The sequence below is a fragment of the Mesoplodon densirostris genome, chromosome X (genome assembly GCF_025265405.1).
Source record: "Mesoplodon densirostris isolate mMesDen1 chromosome X, mMesDen1 primary haplotype, whole genome shotgun sequence".
Taxonomy (NCBI): Eukaryota; Metazoa; Chordata; class Mammalia; order Artiodactyla; family Ziphiidae; genus Mesoplodon; species Mesoplodon densirostris.
The window spans coordinates 128,051,112-128,069,402 of NC_082681.1; the positions used below are offsets into that span (position 1 = coordinate 128,051,112).

Genomic DNA, 18,291 nt, shown 5'->3' on the forward strand with positions numbered 1-18,291 from the left:
ATACAGTACTTTTCAATGCAGATGAAAATATTTGTCTTAGCTTGGTTGCTATAACAAAACATCACAAACTGGGTGGCTTAAAGAACAAACATTTATTTCTCACAGGTCTGAAGGACGGAAGTCTGAGATCAGAGTGCCAACATGATCTGGTTCTGGTGAGAGTCCTCTTGTGCCTTGCAGACTGCCCACTTCTCTTTGTATCCTCACGTGGTGGGAACACAGCAAGTTAGTCCTCTGGCTGCTTCTTCTCAGGCAGTAATCCCATCACGAGGGCTCCACTCTCATGATCTAATCACCTCTCAAAACCCCCCACCTCCTAATGCCATCATATTGGGGGTTAGGATTTCAACATATGAATTTGGGGGTGGGCGCAAACATTTAGTCCACAGCAATATTTAAGCAGGTAAATTATCCTCAAAGGTAAAGAGCATCATTTTGCATAAAGGCAGAACACTTTATTTTTCTCCCATTTGTAAGTAGACTATGTCCATCAATGGCAAAGATGTTTCTATTTCCCCACAGAACCCCATAACAGGCCCAGGGGAAACGAGCGAGGACCACTTGAGCAGCAACCACCTGTTGGGTGCCAACACTCAGTCTGCACAGAAGGGGGTGCTAGATTATACTCAAGCAATTGGTTGAGGAGTTAACTGTTTTTGTTTTTGGTTTAGTCCCACTAATTAACTCTGGTACATTTTAATGTCATATAGGTAGACCCTGAGCATTTCTGTTACCCTATTTCCATACATACCAGTACTTCTTAAGGGTAGAAATGCAGTTCTTCTCAATTTAGCGACTGTGTGTTTATGTAATAATCACAATTCCAGGAGAATCAAAGTGCCATGTCCTCTACTTGCCACCCTTCTCCCAACAGTATTTTATACAGGAGCAGAAGGCAGAGACTCAAGTGCAAATGGAGACAGAGAGAGCTAAGAAAGATGACTTGATGCTTATACAAATCCCAATTTTCCAGTTCCTTTGTCATATATCGGTCACTCCTCTCCAGTATGGGCAATCTCAGGGCTTGGAAAACTTTAAAACACTCTTTTGGTGGGACAGGGATGAGCCAATCTAGGCAGCCGAGCCTCTCCTTGGTAAGTTAGGCAGTCACATTTTGCAAAGAAGGGCTAGGCTGTCTCTTTGAACACCTGACTGTATGTCACGTGATTGTCTGTGGCCAGGGCGTTTTTCAGACACTGCCAGAAGTACGGATGAGCCTGTGGGTTTGTTGGCCACTCAAGGACAGAACTCCCACAGAGCCTCTTCCGGAGCTGGAGAAACTTGGACTTCTGAAGGGGCTTCTCAAGGAATATCAAGATAATTACGTCCACTTTTTCATCCATGAGCCTCTGATGGGACAAGTAAAATGCTATCTTAAAATTCTCAGTCTTTGCATACTTGTCTGTCATGACAAACACTGTCTTTTTGCTAAGCTGTATGCTCTGGGAAAGATTTTCCAGAACAGGCTGCCCTGGTAACCAGTCCCTTTCCTCGAGACATAAATTAAAACATTTCTCTCTTGGGTCTTCCAATTTGGCCACCAGCTCATCCAAAACCCACTCTGTCACTGCTGGGTCTTTAGTGTCATACACAATAAAAGCATCATAGCAAGAATTCGGTGGTATCAGACGTCGATACCCCTTTATTTTGGCCTTACAGAAATGGTAACTATACCACACATCCCAGAAGTAGAGATGGTTTGCTGTTGTGATCACCATCAGAAAGAGAGCTGCCGATATGGAAAGTGAGAACAGGACGAAGTTAGTCAGATCTAACTCACAGGTATATAGATCCAGAGACACTACACTCTGGCCCTTGTGTGCTCCTGGTCCCATACAAGTCACATCTGTGGCCAAGTAAGGAATCGTCACCTCTGTATGGTTAACCCACCAGACAAACCACACAGCATCACAGTTGCACAGAAACCGATTGTGATGCAAAAACAAAATGTCCAGATTGTTGAGGACGTTTTCTGGAAAACTAGTCTTTTGGATAACCTGGATTTTATTTGAGCTCAGGTCCAGATGTCGTAACTGGAAAGCATCTTGTAGAAAATACTTTGTCAGGTGCCTGATTTGATTGTTCTTAAGTATGAGTTTCTTGAGGCTGTGGGAACAGTTGGATAATCTCCTAGGGACAGTCTTCAGTTGGTTGTAGCTGAGGTCCAACGTTTCTAGATTCCTCAGATGCTGGAGTCCTCCCCAGTTGAAAGACTTGAGCTTATTGTTGGCCAAGGAGAGAGTCTTCAGATTTGGAGGCATACCATCAAAAACTCCACTAGGTAAGAAGCTCAGGGAATTTTCAGAGATGTCTAATTCCTCCAAGTTCAGCAGATTCTCAAAGAGTTTTAAGTATCTGTTATCACCATCTCTCCATAAAATATCCAAATGATTTCCTCTGAATTCCAGAATTTTAAGAGATTCGCTCTCCATGGTCCTGCTGGTGGAGGTAGCGATGTCATTGTTGTTCATCATCAGTTTCTTCAGAACCTTTAGGTTCTTGGTAAAGTTTAGCATGTGAGTTATTCCTTCTGATTGAAAATAATGGCTGTTACTACTTATATCTAGGACTTCCAGGTTGCGTAGCTCCTCAAAAGCTGTTGAGTAGAGTAAATCAAGCCGATTGTTAGAGAAGTCCAAATATTTCAACTCCACTAAAGGCTGAAATTCACTACCGTTAAGCGTTTGGCTAATGGTATTTCCCGATAAGTTTAGGCATTTGAGGAAAGAAAGATACTGAAACTCAGAAGACTTGATAAAAAATATATTATTTCCACTTAGGTCCAAGGTCGGCCCATACTTGTAACAATCTTCATTAAGAGGCAAGAGAGAAGGAGGCTCTTTGTTTTTGGACCTGCAACTCCTTGCAAATTCATCATACCTGAAATAATGTAATGCTTCAAAGACCTGGGGCCCATGACCTTCTACAGAAGTTCTCATGTTAGAGCAGAAGCCATCTTCACTTGAATCTCCTGAAGGTGATATTTTATTCACTGAGAGATCTATGAATTTCAATGTTTTAAACTGTTTAAATATGCTGAGGTCAGCAATTTTTATAAAGTTAGTGCCAAGATCAAGAACTTCAAGATTGGAAAGATTATGTAATGGGGAGAGGTATGAACTTCTCAGCTCTTTAAAGACATAGCCTTTGATCCGCAAAACTTTCAAGTTTTTCAGTGAAGAAAATGCATCTGACAGATTCATAAATGCATGATAGACCTGAAGTTCATAATTGAAAGACAGATCCAATTGGACAAGGTTGTGGAGAAGATGCAAAAATTTGGCATCGCCAATTTCTTTGGCCAAGAAGTTTTGGGAAAGATCTAGTGTTTTAAGTTTGTTAACGTTTTTAAACCATCTTTGGGGCACATACTGAAGAGAGTTACTGTGTAGACGTAAAACTTGTAATTCTGTCAATGCATCAAAAGCATTTAGGTCGATCTGTAGGGGAGAATTATTTTCACAGGGTGTACAAGGAAATGGAGCATTATAACAACGAGGGCAATTTCCACTTAGGTCAAGAACTTGCAGTCGATTGAGGTTATTAAAATCATCTTCTTGGATCTTTGCAATGATGTTGTTATAAAGATAGAGTTCAGTTAAAGTAGGTGGCAAAATAGTGGGGACAGCTGAGATATTGTTATCTTTTAGGGAGAGCAATTTTAAATTTGTCATATTTAGGAAAGCATCTTTTTCAATGGAAAACGAAACATTACAAGGATTGCGATAGTAACAGTTTTGGCCCAGGTAGAGTATTTCTAGGTTGGCCAGTTCTGTTAGATTCTCTTTCATGATCGAAAAGATGTTGTTGGCCTCAAGGCTCAGCAGCTGTAAGCTGGGAGGAAGATCCTGAGGTATTTCTAGAAGCTGGTTTCCATCCAGGTAAAGAGATTTTAAATAAGTGAGTTTACTAAAGCTGCTGGGTTCAATCTGCAGCCTTCTGGTGCACACATTGTCTTTTGGCCCCGGTCGAACAGGTACACAGTTGCATCTGAAATCGATCTCTACCAGATGGTCCAGCCGGTAGAAGGACGCTGGAGAGATACCCGCTATATGGTTAATGGTGAGGGTGAGGTTGGTGGCATTGGTGGGAATACCTCCAGGAATTTCTGTCAAATGCTTGTCTGTGCAGTCCACGATCACATGGGCGTTTGGAGCATCCAGAGTGACATCACAGGGCAGAGTCTTAGGAAACCACCTAGCCCCAAGGAGTTCGGAAATTAGGATCATGTTAAACAGGATGAGAAATTGTCTCTTCGAGGTCCACATTGGAAACACCTGAAAGTATAAGAAAGAACAAATCGCCCTTCTAAAATACACCAAGAATCAGAATTTAAAATTCCCGTTTGCTGCCTCTCTTTTGCTACATTTGAAACTAAACAGCCCGGGTTGACGGTTCTCAGAGGTCTAAACAGCACCCCAACCTCCAACCCATGACTGTAGTTGTCAATTACTGAGGTTCATAAAAAACTTAGTTACATATTTAGCTTTTAGCATCTTAGCTTTTCAGTATTATAGCTTTTAAGTTGGGAGAAGCAGCGTTTTCCTATTCACTGTAATTTAGAATGCTGCAATGGAAGAGCCATCAATTAGCCACCAAAGTCTGAAATTCGACAGGGGTGTGGGGGGGTGAAGGAATGTTAAAATGCAGCTACATCTGGAAAGAAAAACTTTAGTGCAGTTAATGTTTGTTTGTTAAGCCTGCTCTGGTACACATTAGAAGAGTCCTTCACAATACTCGAGCCTCTTAATATTCTAAGGAGGGAAACAAAGGTGATCCATTACCCCCATTTTACAGATTAAGACACAGCTCAGCGATATTAACTGATTTGTCCAAGGTCGCACAACTCCCGCCATTTTGGCCCTACTATCTATAAGCCGGGCTTTCCTCTTGGACTGTTTTTGGAAATCATCTCCGAGATGATTTGGGGATGAACGTTTTCCCTACACATTGCGTTCATATTACAAAAATTTGGAAAGGGGAGGGTAGAGAGTCAGGGCACTGCCTGGGTGACCCCCAACTGACCAAACAGGATACTCATGGGAATGAAAGGGGAGGGGCTGTTAATAATTTATGCCAAGACTACAGGCATAAACTAAGACTCCCTCAGGCCAACTGGGACATGTGGGAACCTACTCTTTTTTTTTTTTTTTTTTTTTTTTTTTCTTTTTGCGGTATGCGGGTCTCTCACTGTTGTGGCCTCTCCCGTTGCGGAGCACAGGCTCCGGACGCGCAGGCTCAGCAGCCATGGCTCACGGGCCCAGCCGCTCCGCGGCATATGGGATCCTCCCAGACCGGGGCACGAACCCGTATCCCCTGCATCGGCAGGCGGACTCTCAACCACTGCGCCACCAGGGAGGCCCCGGGAACCTACTCTTAATGGCGATTCTTGGGCATCCAGGTTTAGCATGAGAGACACTTGCACCCTGGGGAGAAAGACCTTAAAAGGGAACATGGGACACACTTGAAGAGCTTTACTAACCATCATATTAACTCGAGCTTGCCCTGCATAGAGGGTGGTTTAACCACAGACTTGCTCTCCAGTTTCAGGACTTCTAGCAGTATTTTCCTCCAGAACACTGGTTTTCATTTAACCAGTGTTTATCCATGGAATGATCCAGCCTGTGTCTCTACAGCAGACTTCCAGCTCCATTCATGCTTCTGTCCTCCCAACTGACTGAATCAACCAGTCATACTGATATCTAATAAAGCAAGTGTCTACTTCCCTTAATTCCTCCAATGGAGGGTAAATAAGCAAAATTTCCCCTCAGCTTTTTTTTCTTTTTTTGCGGTACGCGGGCCTCTCACTGCTGTGGCCTCTCCCGTTGCGGAGCACAGGCTTGGGACGCACAGGCTCAGCGGCCATGGCTCACGGGCCCAGCCGCTCCGCGGCATGTGGGATCCTCTCGGACCGGGGCACGAGCCCATGTCCCCTGCATCGGCAGGTGGACTCTCAACCACTGCGCCACCAGGGAAGCCCGAGCCCTAACTTTTGATCATGGTGTCCAAAGTCTTGCATAATTTGGCTCCATCTCCTTGTCTAGGTTGACCTCATACAACTCCCCTACCAGCTTCTCTAATCACTAAGCCCAAGACCAGCTTGCAGTTCCCTGACCTGCAAGGCCCTCCACTTGGAGTACTCTTCCCTACCATTTCCACCCACCAGAATTCTGTTTATCTTTTAAGGCTGTACTTCTCAGTCTGGAGCACTCAGATCCCTGGGAAGATATGGCAAAGGCCGGGAGTATGGGAAGCGCTTAGTTAAACAGTATATCTTCCTTGGGCATCAATCTTACTCAAAGATTTAGGAAAAGCGTCCACCACTCAGGGAAGAGGGATTAAGTCAAGATGGGGGAGAAGGGCTTTAGAAGAGGGAAAGGGGATAAGTACAGTGAGCTATCTGTATGGTCCCTGATAACAGGACCCCAGACCCTGAACCCATCCTCAGCTATGCTTCTGTCGGAAGACATGATGGGTTCATGAATCCCACTATCAAAAGGCAGTAAGTGGGCTTCCCTGGTGGCGCAGTGGTTGAGAGTCCGCCTGCCGATGCAGGAGACACGGGTTCGTGCCCCGGTCTGGGAAGATCCCACATGCCGCGAAGCGGCTGGGCCCGTGAGCCATGGCCGCTGAGCCTGCGCATCCGGAGCCTGTGCTCCGCAACGGGAGAGGCCACAATAGTGAGAGGCCCGCGTACCGCAAAAAAAAAAAAAAAAAGGCAATAAGTAATGCTGCTAAGAGTGATATTAAGGACCAGGGAGGTCCAGGCGGGGACCAAATGGATAAAGGACAAAGACAAATCATGAACCACGTGCCCTCTTCCGATCCCATTCCCATGAACCCAGATGAGACCCTGGGAAAGAAGCAGAAGGACCTCTGAATTGAGTTAAAAACATGAAGTGACTGAGACAGCATTCATCAAGCTGAGTTTTCCAGGAAATGCCTAGTTCAAATATTTTTTGATTATGGGGAAATGAAGGCTCTAAGAGAAAGGAAGCTAGTTATAGAAAAAAATAACAGTGGTGTGCGGGTAAATGTTTAACAACCAGCTTTCTCTCCTGCATCCCCAATTTCTGATTTGTTAAGTCCTGATTTGTAGCGTTTGCCAATGCCCGTAGTGTAAATACCCACCCCCCATCATGGTCAATTTCAAGCTGCCAGTGTGATGTCCCTGAATGCAGAGTTGGAGAGAGATGTGCAGAATTGCTCTGGCAAGCCTGTAGGAGCTGGGTCCAGCAAACCACTGACCTTAACACACTGGAGACCATGACTGTGACATTCGCAGCCTCTATACATGGACATATTATAAATTACAACGAATGCAAAATTAATCAGAAAGTCTTTTTCTCTCTTATTTCTAAACTTTTTCTCGCACCTGCCCACTTTTCTCCTTGTCTGCTACCCCAACCCTACTCCACTTTGCCATGAGGTCTCACCTGTACTACACACTGGCCTCCGACCTGGTCTCCCTAACTCCCCTCCTCCTCCACAATTCATCCATCAAGAGCATCAGAGCAGTCTTTATAAACACGAATCAGATCAACTACAACGATTTCTTATTACATTCTGAATGAAGTCCAAAGTCTTTACCATTGTTAATATCGTGCATGTTCTGACTCCAGCCTACCACTCCAACCTTGAACCACCTTTCCCCTTCTTTGACCACATACCAGACATCCGGCCTGTTTTCTGTTCTGCATTTGAGCCAGTCTTGGCACTTGCTGTTCCCTCTTCCTGAAGTTATCTTTCTCCTCCTCTTCCCACAGCCAGGTCATTCTCATCCCTTGGCTGTCTGCTTAAATGACACATCCTCAGAGAGGCCGTCTCTAAGCAACTTTTCTAAATACCCTCCCATGTAAGAATAGTGATAAAGGCAGGAACAATAGGTAACTTAGGTAGCATCTACCACATGCTGGGCAACGGTTTCAGTGCTTTACATATATTAACTCATTTAATCCTCATAATAACTGCATGAGGTCTTCGATCCCTTAACCACAGCCTTTGGACCTAGATGTGTTTTGGAACTCAGAATTTTTCAGATCGTAGAAGGTAATATGATGCATGTACCTCGTATTAGGTAATACTCCAACTGGACTCTGGGGCAGCATCCCATAATCAAACACACAAAAATTTGTACAGTGAAGCACAGGACTGTCCACTCTAAGTGGGATTTTAAAAAAAGACGAAGAACAAGAACAACAACTACTACTACTACATCATTCGGTTCAGGTCAAGATGCACTTCCAAATGAGTTCAGATCAAGTCGTGTTTGCCATCAGCTGAATTAGGACAAAGCTTTCAGTTAGGGGATTTTGGAATTGCAGACCTTTATTATCATTTCAATTTTACAGATGAGTCAACTGAGGCACAGAGAGGTATATGTACTCTGTACTAGACTACTCTGCTTTATTTCTTTCATAGCCTTAAGCACCATCAGAAATTATCTTGTTGATCATTTATGTGCTTCTGGTTTATGTGCTTACTTGTTTTATATCTATTCTGCATGAAAATGTAAGCTTCAAGAGAGCAGGGTCTTGTGTGTCTTCATAAAAGACAATGTCTGGGGCTTCCCTGGTGGCGCAGTGGTTGAGAGTCCGCCTGCCGATGCAGGGGACGCGGGTTCGTGCCCCAGTCCGGGAAGATCCCACATGCTGCGGAGCGGCTGGGCCCGTGAGCCATGGCCGCTGAGCCTGCGTGTCCAGAGCCTGTGCTCCGCAACGGGTGTGGCCACAACAGTGAGAGGCCCACATACCACTGGCACTTAATGCTGCATTATGCTTGCTAAATACATGAATGAAAGAACGAATAGTGAAACAGAGCAAAACAGAAAAGAAATTTCTCCTTGGAGTAGGTTCCTTCAGGCTACACCCCCAGCCTCCCCAGGGGTCACATTCTGCCTCTTCTATTTGCCCTGGGGTTCCTTGGGGGGAAAGGTTTAGGAAGCTCTGCTTTTATAATGCCCAGTTCAAACCTATCTTCTTCAAGAAGCTTTCTGGGATCAACCCAGACAGAAGCAGTTGCTTTCTCCTCTCATCTCCTACTTCACTGATTACACGTGAGGTTGTGAAAAGAACTCCAGATGGAGGTTGGACGAACTGGGTCCTGCCCTGCCTTCATAGTTCACTCTCTGTGTACCCTTCAGAGGTGGGCACTGTGCTCAGGAGAAGATTCCCTACAAGAGAATGATGGACACAGAAATAACAATATGGGATACCAAGGACCCAGACAACCTTCCTAGATCAAGACAATGGACTTGGACTGGAAAATTCCCCAACAGTTCTTTAGCTTGAAACTGTACCAAGTATCTGGTGAGAAAGAATTTATTAAAAAAAAATCAGAATTCTACTGACTCATTCATTCTTTCATTTGACGAATATTTACTGGATACCTACTAGGGGCAGCAGACATAGAATCTCTGTCCTTAAAGAGCTCAAAGCCTAGTGGAGGAGGGAAAAAATATACAGATTTAAAATAGAATGTGGGGGACTTCCCTGGTGGCACAGTGGTTAAGAATCCACCTGCCAGTGCAGGGGACACGGGTTCGAGCCCTGGTCCGGGAAGATCCCACATGCCACGGAGCAACTAAGCCATGCACCACAGCTACTGAGCCTGCGCTCTAGAGCCCGCGAGCCACAACTACTGAGCCTACTTGCCTAGAGCCTGTGCTCCGCAACAAGAGAAGCCACCGCAATGAGAAGCCCGTGCACCGCAACGAAGAGTAGCCCCTGCTCGCTGCAACTAGAGGAAGCTCACGCAGAGCAACAAAGACCCAACGCAGCCAAAAATTAAAAAATAAATGAAAAATAAAATAAAATAGAATGTGGAACACCATTAGTTCTTTCCAGATGAGATGCTGCCACTTGCATATGTGTAGATTCACTGCATGTTGTTCTTATTCCAGGAGTATTTTCTGATACTCCCAATTCCTTTTATTATTCTCAGAGGCTCCAGAGATTGTTCTATATCTATATATTTTTCCCCTTTCTTTCATCTCATAATGATAGAATCTCCATTTAGAGTTGGGCATATGCCACCCTGAAAAAAGATTACATTTCCCAGACTCCCTTGCAGCTATGACCATATGACTAAGTTAAAGCCAATGTGATGGGAGAGGAAGTGAGATGTGTAATTTCTGGGACATGTCCTTAAACAGTGAGACTCTTCCCCTTCCTCCTGTCTACTTCCATCTGGCTTCTTGTAATATGGCTATTGTAGCCACCATCTTGGAATGATGCAAATGAGGAAAATGTGCTAGGGTTGGTGAAGCAACAAGGTAGATGATCCAGAGTATCTAGATCCTTGCATGATCTCATAGAGCAGAGTGGAAACAAAAGCTCTGAACTGCTGACTTCTAGGAGTTTATGAGAAATCACAAGATTGTTATGCTCAGCCAGTGTTAATTGGAATTTCTATTGCATGAATGCAAACCTCATTTTAGCGGCGTAGAATTTAGAATGACACAAATGTACGTATCTATGTACATATCTATGAAACAGAAACAGACTCACAGATACAGAGAACAGACTTGTGGTTGGCAAGGCAGCGGTGGGGGGGAGATGGATTGGGAGTTTGGGATTAGCAGATGCAAACTAATATATATAGGATGGATAAACAACAAGGTCCTACTGTAGAGCACGGGGAACTGTAGTCAGTATCCTGTAATACACCATAATGGAAAAGAATATGATAAAGAACATATACATATATGTATAACTGAGTCACCGTGCTGTAGAGCGGAAATTAAGACAACACTGTAAATCAACTATACTTCAATAAAATTAATTTAAAAAGAAAGAAAGAAAGACTCAGGTATTGGAAACTAAAAAACTAGTGACCCATGTTATGCTGTCACAAAAACACTTGCTACAACTGTCACCTATGCTATCTTGGAAGGCAGAATACCTGCCAACTGTGACTTTTGTTTTTCCGGTCTTATTGAAATATAATTGACATATAGCATTGTATTAGTTTTAGGTGTACAACATAATGATTTAATATATGTATATATCGTGAAATAATCACCACAGTAAGTTTAGTTACCGTGCATCACTGCACGTAGTTACAATTTTTTTCTTGTGATGAGAACTTTTAAGATCTACTGTCTTAGCAACTTTTAAATATGCAGTATAATATTATTAACTATAGTCACCACGCTGTACATGACACCCCCAGAATGCCAACTGCAACTTTACTCTTAGGGGAAATGGTTTGACAATATTCATAATGATGGCATGTGTTGATGACTTCTTGTTCTAGGCAATCTTATGAGAGAAATGACCTAGGGCTGAAGTTAGCCTAGCAGGAATGGGAGGCTAACTTTAGCTCCAGTTCTGCAAGCAGGGATAGAAGGAAATATAGCTTTGCTAAGGGAGGTTTTCTCTGCCTGCAGCCTAAACTCTAAAGATGATTAAGACTTCCTTAATTTGGGGCCTTGTGGGGATGAAAAAGCCAACTGCCTTACCCCAAACAACAGCAGATGTCACGGATACAGCTTTAAGAGGAAGTAAGTGTATGCTCTCATGCATTTTTCGAGCACTTTCCATTAAGCATTTTCTAGCAGACAGTGAACGCCAGTCCAGGGCCCAAAAAATCTGATTAAGAGTGTTGCCTTCCTCTTGACTCAGACAGCCTCTGGGAAGTTGATTAAATTCAGAGAGAAGAACACTGAGATAATACAGAATCTTTAGACTTAAATGGTCTAAAGCTGCTCTGGCCAATGTGATAGCCACCAGTCACATGCAGTTGTTTAAATTTAAATGAATTAAAATTAAGTGCAATTTTGAAATTCAGTTCCTCAGTCACACTAACCATATTTCAAGGGCTCAAAGTCACATCAGGCTCATGGCTACCATATTCGAGAATGCAGATACAGGAACATTTTCCATCATTGTAGAAAGTTCTATTAGACAGTGTTGGTCAGGACCAGGGCTTGGCAAACTTTTTCTGTAAAGGGCCAGACAGCCAATATTGCAGACCAAATTGAGGCTGTTATGTGGCTACTTAAATAACTATTTAGAACATAACGAATTAAGGTGATCAGAACCATTCTTACCTCACAAAATCAGGTGGTGGGACAGATTTGGTCCACAGCTCATAGTTTTCAGGCCCCTGGTCTAGACAAAACCTTCCACTTGCACATGGAATTAGCTCTAAGCAAATTCAGGCCAAGTCTGCCAAATATGAGAAGAAATCATATTACCTGTAACCCTCTAAGTCCATTCATGTGCCACTAATTTCAACCAATAGCATTTAGCCAATTATTTCACCCTCATCCCAAGAAATAGGTACATTTACAGTGAGGACAGTGAGATGCAGAGGCTAGAGAACCTGCCTGCCGTGAGATCCAGGCAACTCAGATACCGAGCTGGCCCTCAGCCATCCTGCTAGCTACCTTTCCAGGAGTCTTGGTATCAACTCACCCGTCGCTCCCTCTAGGTGCTAAACCCTCTGAGGTTCACGGCCTTGTTTGTCTTTACTTGTGATGATGATGCCTGCCACCTCCTGAGCACAAGGTAAGTATCTGCTGAGTAAATCGAGGCTTTGAACATTCTTAAAATCCCATGGAAGGCTCAATGATCATAAATAGTAAAGTCTTTCCAAAGATCAGATTTTTGACAAGGGGACGAGGAGAGACCAGGAGGGTTGGGGGCCTCTAAAAGAAGGGATGAAATGGAAAAAGAGCCACAGAAGACAAGGGGATGGAGTCAGAGGGAGGCTGCGGGAAGCAGACCCGCAGAAGAACTCCAGGCAATCTGTTTTCTCAGAAGTTCTGCCCCCTTGAGCCCGAAACCCTAGTGAGAGCACAGAGCTCATTTGTCTCTCCTGGGAACAGGCACAGCCAGGATGGGACTGTCCCTGTCTTATACTCAGTCGTTGAGTCCCAGCCCAAATGGCCCTTGGAACGCTGTATGCAAGGCAAGCCTTCTCTCAGCTCTCTGCGCAGGCTGCCTGGAACTCACAGATGGACTCTGATCAAGCAGGTGAGGAAGAAAACGGAGTCAATGAACAAAGCCTTTCTAAATTTGTTATTTACAGAGAAATAATACCTCTGAGGCTTCTGAACAAAAAGATCTTCTTGAGAAGATGATTTTAAAATGTGAAATATTCCTTTATTCCCATGGAAGTTTCTCCTTTCAAACCATGGGGAACTACCTGCTTCAGACTGAAGCTAGGACCTTCGCTTCAACTAATGCTATTTTTTTTTTTTTTTTTTTTGCGGTACGTGGGCCTCTCACCGTTGTGGCCTCTCCCGTTGCGGAGCACAGGCTCCGGACGCGCAGGCTCAGCGGCCATGGCTCACGGGCCCAGCCGCTCCGCGGCATGTGGGATCTTCCCGGCTCGGGGCACGAATCCGTGTCCCCTGCATCGGCAGGCGGACTCTCAACCACTGTGCCACCAGGGAAGCCCAACTAATGCTATTTTTAAATGTAAGTGTTCGTTCAGCATAACGCCAGGTCTCTTTTTTTTCATTTCATACAAATAATCCATGTTATTTTATTTTTTTTGCTTTTTTGGCAGTGATTGCCCAAAACATAAGTCTTTCAGGAATTTGATTTGTAAAATAGCATAATACACCATAATAGGCCCGGCTTTAGTCATGAATCATAGCTAATTACACATGCAAATACACTGGGTAAATTTGGATGCTCAATTAGTGAGCTAATTATGGTAAAAATGGGAATGTTTGATTCTGTATGCACAGGTGTTCTGTTCTCTGAATAAATCTCCTCCATGCAAGGCACTATGTTAGATGCAGTAGGGGAATGATAATGTGTTAGACACCATTCCTACCCAATTAGGAACCAAATTCCTCCACTGCTGCGTCTCAGAAGCCGTGTATATTCCCAAGCAGAGAACTCTCTGCTTTCAGGGAAATCCACGGCAGGGGAGAAAGAAGAGTTTGTGGGATGGGGGCTAGTCAGGCCTAAAGGTAATGCTGCCTGCCCACCCTACAAACAGAAGCTTGAATACACAACCCTTTGAAGAGGCGACACGTGTCCCCTTAGATGCCTCATTTTTGTGGCAGGACTGTATTCAAAAGTGTATTCTCCTGAAGTGAGATCCATTTTTTTTTTTTTTTTTTTGCGGTATGCGGGCCTCTCACTGTTGTGGCCTCTCCCGTTGCGGAGCACAGGCTCCGGATGCGCAGGCCCAGCGGCCATGGCTCACGGGCCCAGCCGCTCCGCGGCATATGGGATCCTCCCAGACCGGGGCACGAACCCGTATCCCCTGCATCGGCAGGCGGACTCTCAACCACTGCGCCACCAGGGAGGCCCTGAGATCCATTTTAGATTCCTGCTAGAATGTCTACGGTTGTAGAGCTATGACTCCTAATAGGAAAACACGTGGACTTAGATGAGTCTAACTTTGTGCTTTGCTGACTGTTTTTAGCTTCAAGACTTTGCAAGCTCCTGACATGGATGCAATCTGAGGAGATAGAAGGACAGATGGCAGGAGGGAGGAAATGAGTTTAAGTGGTTTGAGTTTTGCAACAAGTTAGAGGAAGACCAGGATTAGTTTGACTTCTCATGTTTATGTATTCTGGGGCTTAGCTCCTGTGAACTCAAAGTCAGATCAGGAGTCAGCCTAGAGATGATCATACTAAGTGAAGTAAGACAAATATCATATGATATATGTAGAATCTTAAAAAAATGATACAAATGAGCTTATTTACAAAATAGAAACAGACTCACAGACATACGAAACAAACTTATGGTTTGTTTGGGAAAGCGGGGAGGGATAAGTTGGGGGCAGCGGATTAACAGATGCACACTACTATATATAAAATAGATAAACAACAAGGACCTACTGGAGAGCACAGGGAACTCTACTCAGTATTTTGTAATACCCTGTAAAGGAAAAGAATCTGAAAAAGGATATAGATACACACACACATATGTATGTCTGTATAACCAAATCACTCTGCTGTACACCTGAAACTAACACAATATTGTAAATCAACTATACTTCAATAAAAAATAAATAAAAATTAAACTTAAAGACTACTGACTGAATTCTCCTAAACCTTGACTTTCTCAACTACACACTACGGGGACTGAGCTAACTGACCTCAGCGCTCCTTCCTAGCCCCCCAGAACCTCAGGCTGCTGTTCTTTCACAACTGGTGGCTCAGTGGTTAAGAATCCACCTGCCTATTGTAAAAAGTGCTGCAATGAACATTGTGGTGCATGCGTCTTTTTGAGTTATGATTTTCTCAGGGTATACGCCCAGTAGTGGGATTGCTGGGTCATATGGTAGTTTTATTTTTAGTTTTTTAAGGAACCTCCATACTGGTCTCCGTAATGGCTGTATCAATTTACATTCCCACCAACAGTGTAGGAGGGTTCCCTTTTCTCCATACCCTCTCCAGCATTTACTGTTTGTAGATTTTTTGATGATGGCCTTTCTGACCAGTGTCAGGTGATAGCTCACTGTAGTTTTGATGTGCATTTCCCTAATAATTAGTGATGTTGAGCATCTTTTCATGTGTTTGTTGGCAATCTGTATATCTTCATATATACACTACCAAATAGATAGCTAGTGGAAAACAGCTGCATAGCACAGGGAGATCAGCTTGGTGCTTTGCGACCACCTAGAGGGGTGGGATACGGAGGGTGGGAGGGTGACGCAAGACGGAGGGGATATGAAGATATATGTATGCATATAGCTGATTCACTGTTATACAGCAGAAACGAACAGAACATTGTAAAGCAATCATACTCCAATAAAGATGTTAAAAAAAAAAAAGGCAAAAAAGAATCCGCCTGCCAACACAGGGGACACGGGTTCGAGCCCTGGGCTGGGAAGATCCCACATGCCGTGGAGCAACTAAGCCCGTGCGCCACAACTACTGAGCCTGCGCTCTAGAGCCCGCGAGGTACAACTACTGAGCCCACGTGCCACAACTACTGAAGCCCGTGCGCCTAGAACCTGTGCTCCGCAACAAGAGAAGCCACTGCGATGAGAAGCCCACGCACAGCAACAAAGAGTAGCCCCCGCTCGCTGCAACTAGAGAAAGCCCGCGCGCAGCAACGAAGACCCAACGCAGCCAAAAATAAATAAAATAAATAAATTTTAAAAACAAAGAGGGAGGGGCCCCAGGCCCACGCCGAGGATGCCTACAGGGCCTAGTCTGCCATCCGAACAAGGAGCGGCAGGCTGATCCATTGCAAGTTTTTGAGCCAAAGACTGCTACGGCCTGACTTCATGTTAGAAGGATCACGCTGGTTGCTGTGTTGAAAGAGACAATGAGGGGAAGGGTGGAAGCGTGGAGACCAGGCAAGAGGCTATTACGGTAATTCAAGCAAAAGCCCCAGCTGGCAGGGGTGGAGGTGGTGGGAACTTGCCAGATACTGGATAGATTGTGAAGGTGAAGCCAAAGCAAATATGACTTCCAAGTTCTTGGAAGAATGTGAGGGGAGGAGCTGGAGGCGGTCAACATTTCTGGGAACAAAGATACCGGTGGTAGTTCCCGGGGCCAAGAGGGTCAAGAGGATATATTTGAGGATGGCAAGCGTAACAGCATGTTGTAATGCTGGTGAGATTGGGGTAACACTTCCCAAAAGCCCCATCGTTAATAATAACGCCGATGAAGATGCAGGAGAGACAGGGGAGGATGCGGGCGCGCTGAGCCCGGGGAGGAAAGCAGGGAGGTGACCCAGTGCCCTGGCGGGGACACTGGCTTTCGCAAGGATTATAAAAATTCCATCCTTAGTATAAGAGTCCGCAAACTGGTTCACCTATCTCCCATCCTCCTTTGAACCTGGGCAGCCTTTTTTCCGTATCTGGAGGAGAGCAGCCGAAGAAGCGATGTTGCAGGACTTGCCAGGCTGGGACAGAAAAGGTGGGAGGGTTTCCACCTCACCAAGCACTCCTTCTCTCCCCATCTCTTTGCCTCTCTCTCCACTTGAACTGGAGCTCTGAGCCACCAGCCTTGGAAGAAGCCTGGGGACAGCACGGCTGCCATAGTGGAGAGACCACGTGGACACAGTGGCAGCCCGCAGCTGTGGAGTCTCCCCATCCAGGCAGCAGACCTGTGCGGGGCTGAGTCCAGCCCCAGACACCGACTGCAAGTGGCGGCCACGCCCAGCACCAGGGCCACCTCAGTGAACCCAGTGAACCCGTGGGCCCGCCACACACAACACGCCAGGACAGCGGTGGTATCAAGCCAGCGGGTTTTGGGGTGAGCTGCTCCACGACGCTGGGTAACTGGACAGGAGGTCAGGCAGGACGGGCGGGCACACAAGCAGAGGGGAGCCGCTGAGCCATCTCTTCCAATTGCTCTTCCAGTTCTCTGATGCACTCGGGGAAGGAGGAAGCTGGGTTATCAGCTAAGAGTGAGCAGCCGGCACGAGGGGCTGGGGGTAGAAGAGAGGGGAAGGTGGAGAGAGCCCTCCAGGAAGAGGAAGTTGGGTGTGATCACCTGGTGGCAGGGAGAACCTCTCTCCTTTCTGTAGTGCACGGGGATTCCCCTTCTGGTCTTTATTATGTAATTTTGCATGGCTTTGATCTGCTTAGATTTAATGACTTGCAGCAAAATCCTTCTCCATCCTCAGCTCATCTACCCAGTAGCCAGTCTGAAGGCCAACATACCTGCGGGCTACTATGAGCCAGACTTCAGGGGACAACAGCTAGGTGCCCTCAGCTACTCCTCCCATTTAGTTTTAAGATCACAGAGCAGCAAAAAAGCCACGTTGCCTGAGTTGAAAAGCAACTCAGGAATATGCATTGCATTTCTGGTGGAGGAAGGCACTGAAACCAAGCTATGGAAGCAAAGGATGTCATGGCGCAGTGGGGATCCCGTAAATGGATGGGCTGCGTTGAACCTAGAGGTGATGGCCAACTGGAGAATCAGGAGAAAGAAACCTGGACGAGGCAAGGAGTGGGGGAGCAATTGTGGGAAACCCTTGAATTTGAATTCACTAACCTTTTGTCACGTTGCCATGACACTGAATTGTTTGAGAACTAGATGTGCATTGTATAGATCACCCTAGGGGCTAACGGAGGGCAGAGAATAAGGGAAGTTATGTGCCATTGTTTTATAGGCCAGCCTCCACTGGGAATTTCCCTAAAAGACTTATGACCAAATATCCCCTTTTTGCAAATTTTGAAATATTCCTAATTATAGGCTAACCTCTGTAAAATGTAATTACCATGGACATCAAAGTTTCATTATGTAACAACCAAACAATTAAGTACAAGGATATAACCCACTTACTTAAATAAAGAGACTTTTTATCATTTCCCTTCTACCATTTTAGCCCAACAGACCTAGCTTTCAAAATAAAAGAA

At 45.0% G+C, this 18,291-nt stretch overlaps 1 protein-coding gene across 1 annotated transcript in view; it reads right to left on the reverse strand.

Annotated features, from left to right (window-relative positions):
- Positions 1 to 1,027: 1,027 nt before the first annotated feature.
- TLR7 (toll like receptor 7) overlaps positions 1,028 to 18,291 on the reverse strand; it is a 40,015-nt gene continuing 22,751 nt past the window's right edge. The window contains exon 2 of the mRNA XM_060086957.1: positions 1,028 to 4,277. Coding sequence (XP_059942940.1) covers positions 1,128 to 4,268 — 3,141 coding nt within the window. The 5' untranslated portion in view covers positions 4,269 to 4,277 and the 3' untranslated portion in view covers positions 1,028 to 1,127. The remainder of the gene's footprint in view (positions 4,278 to 18,291) is intronic.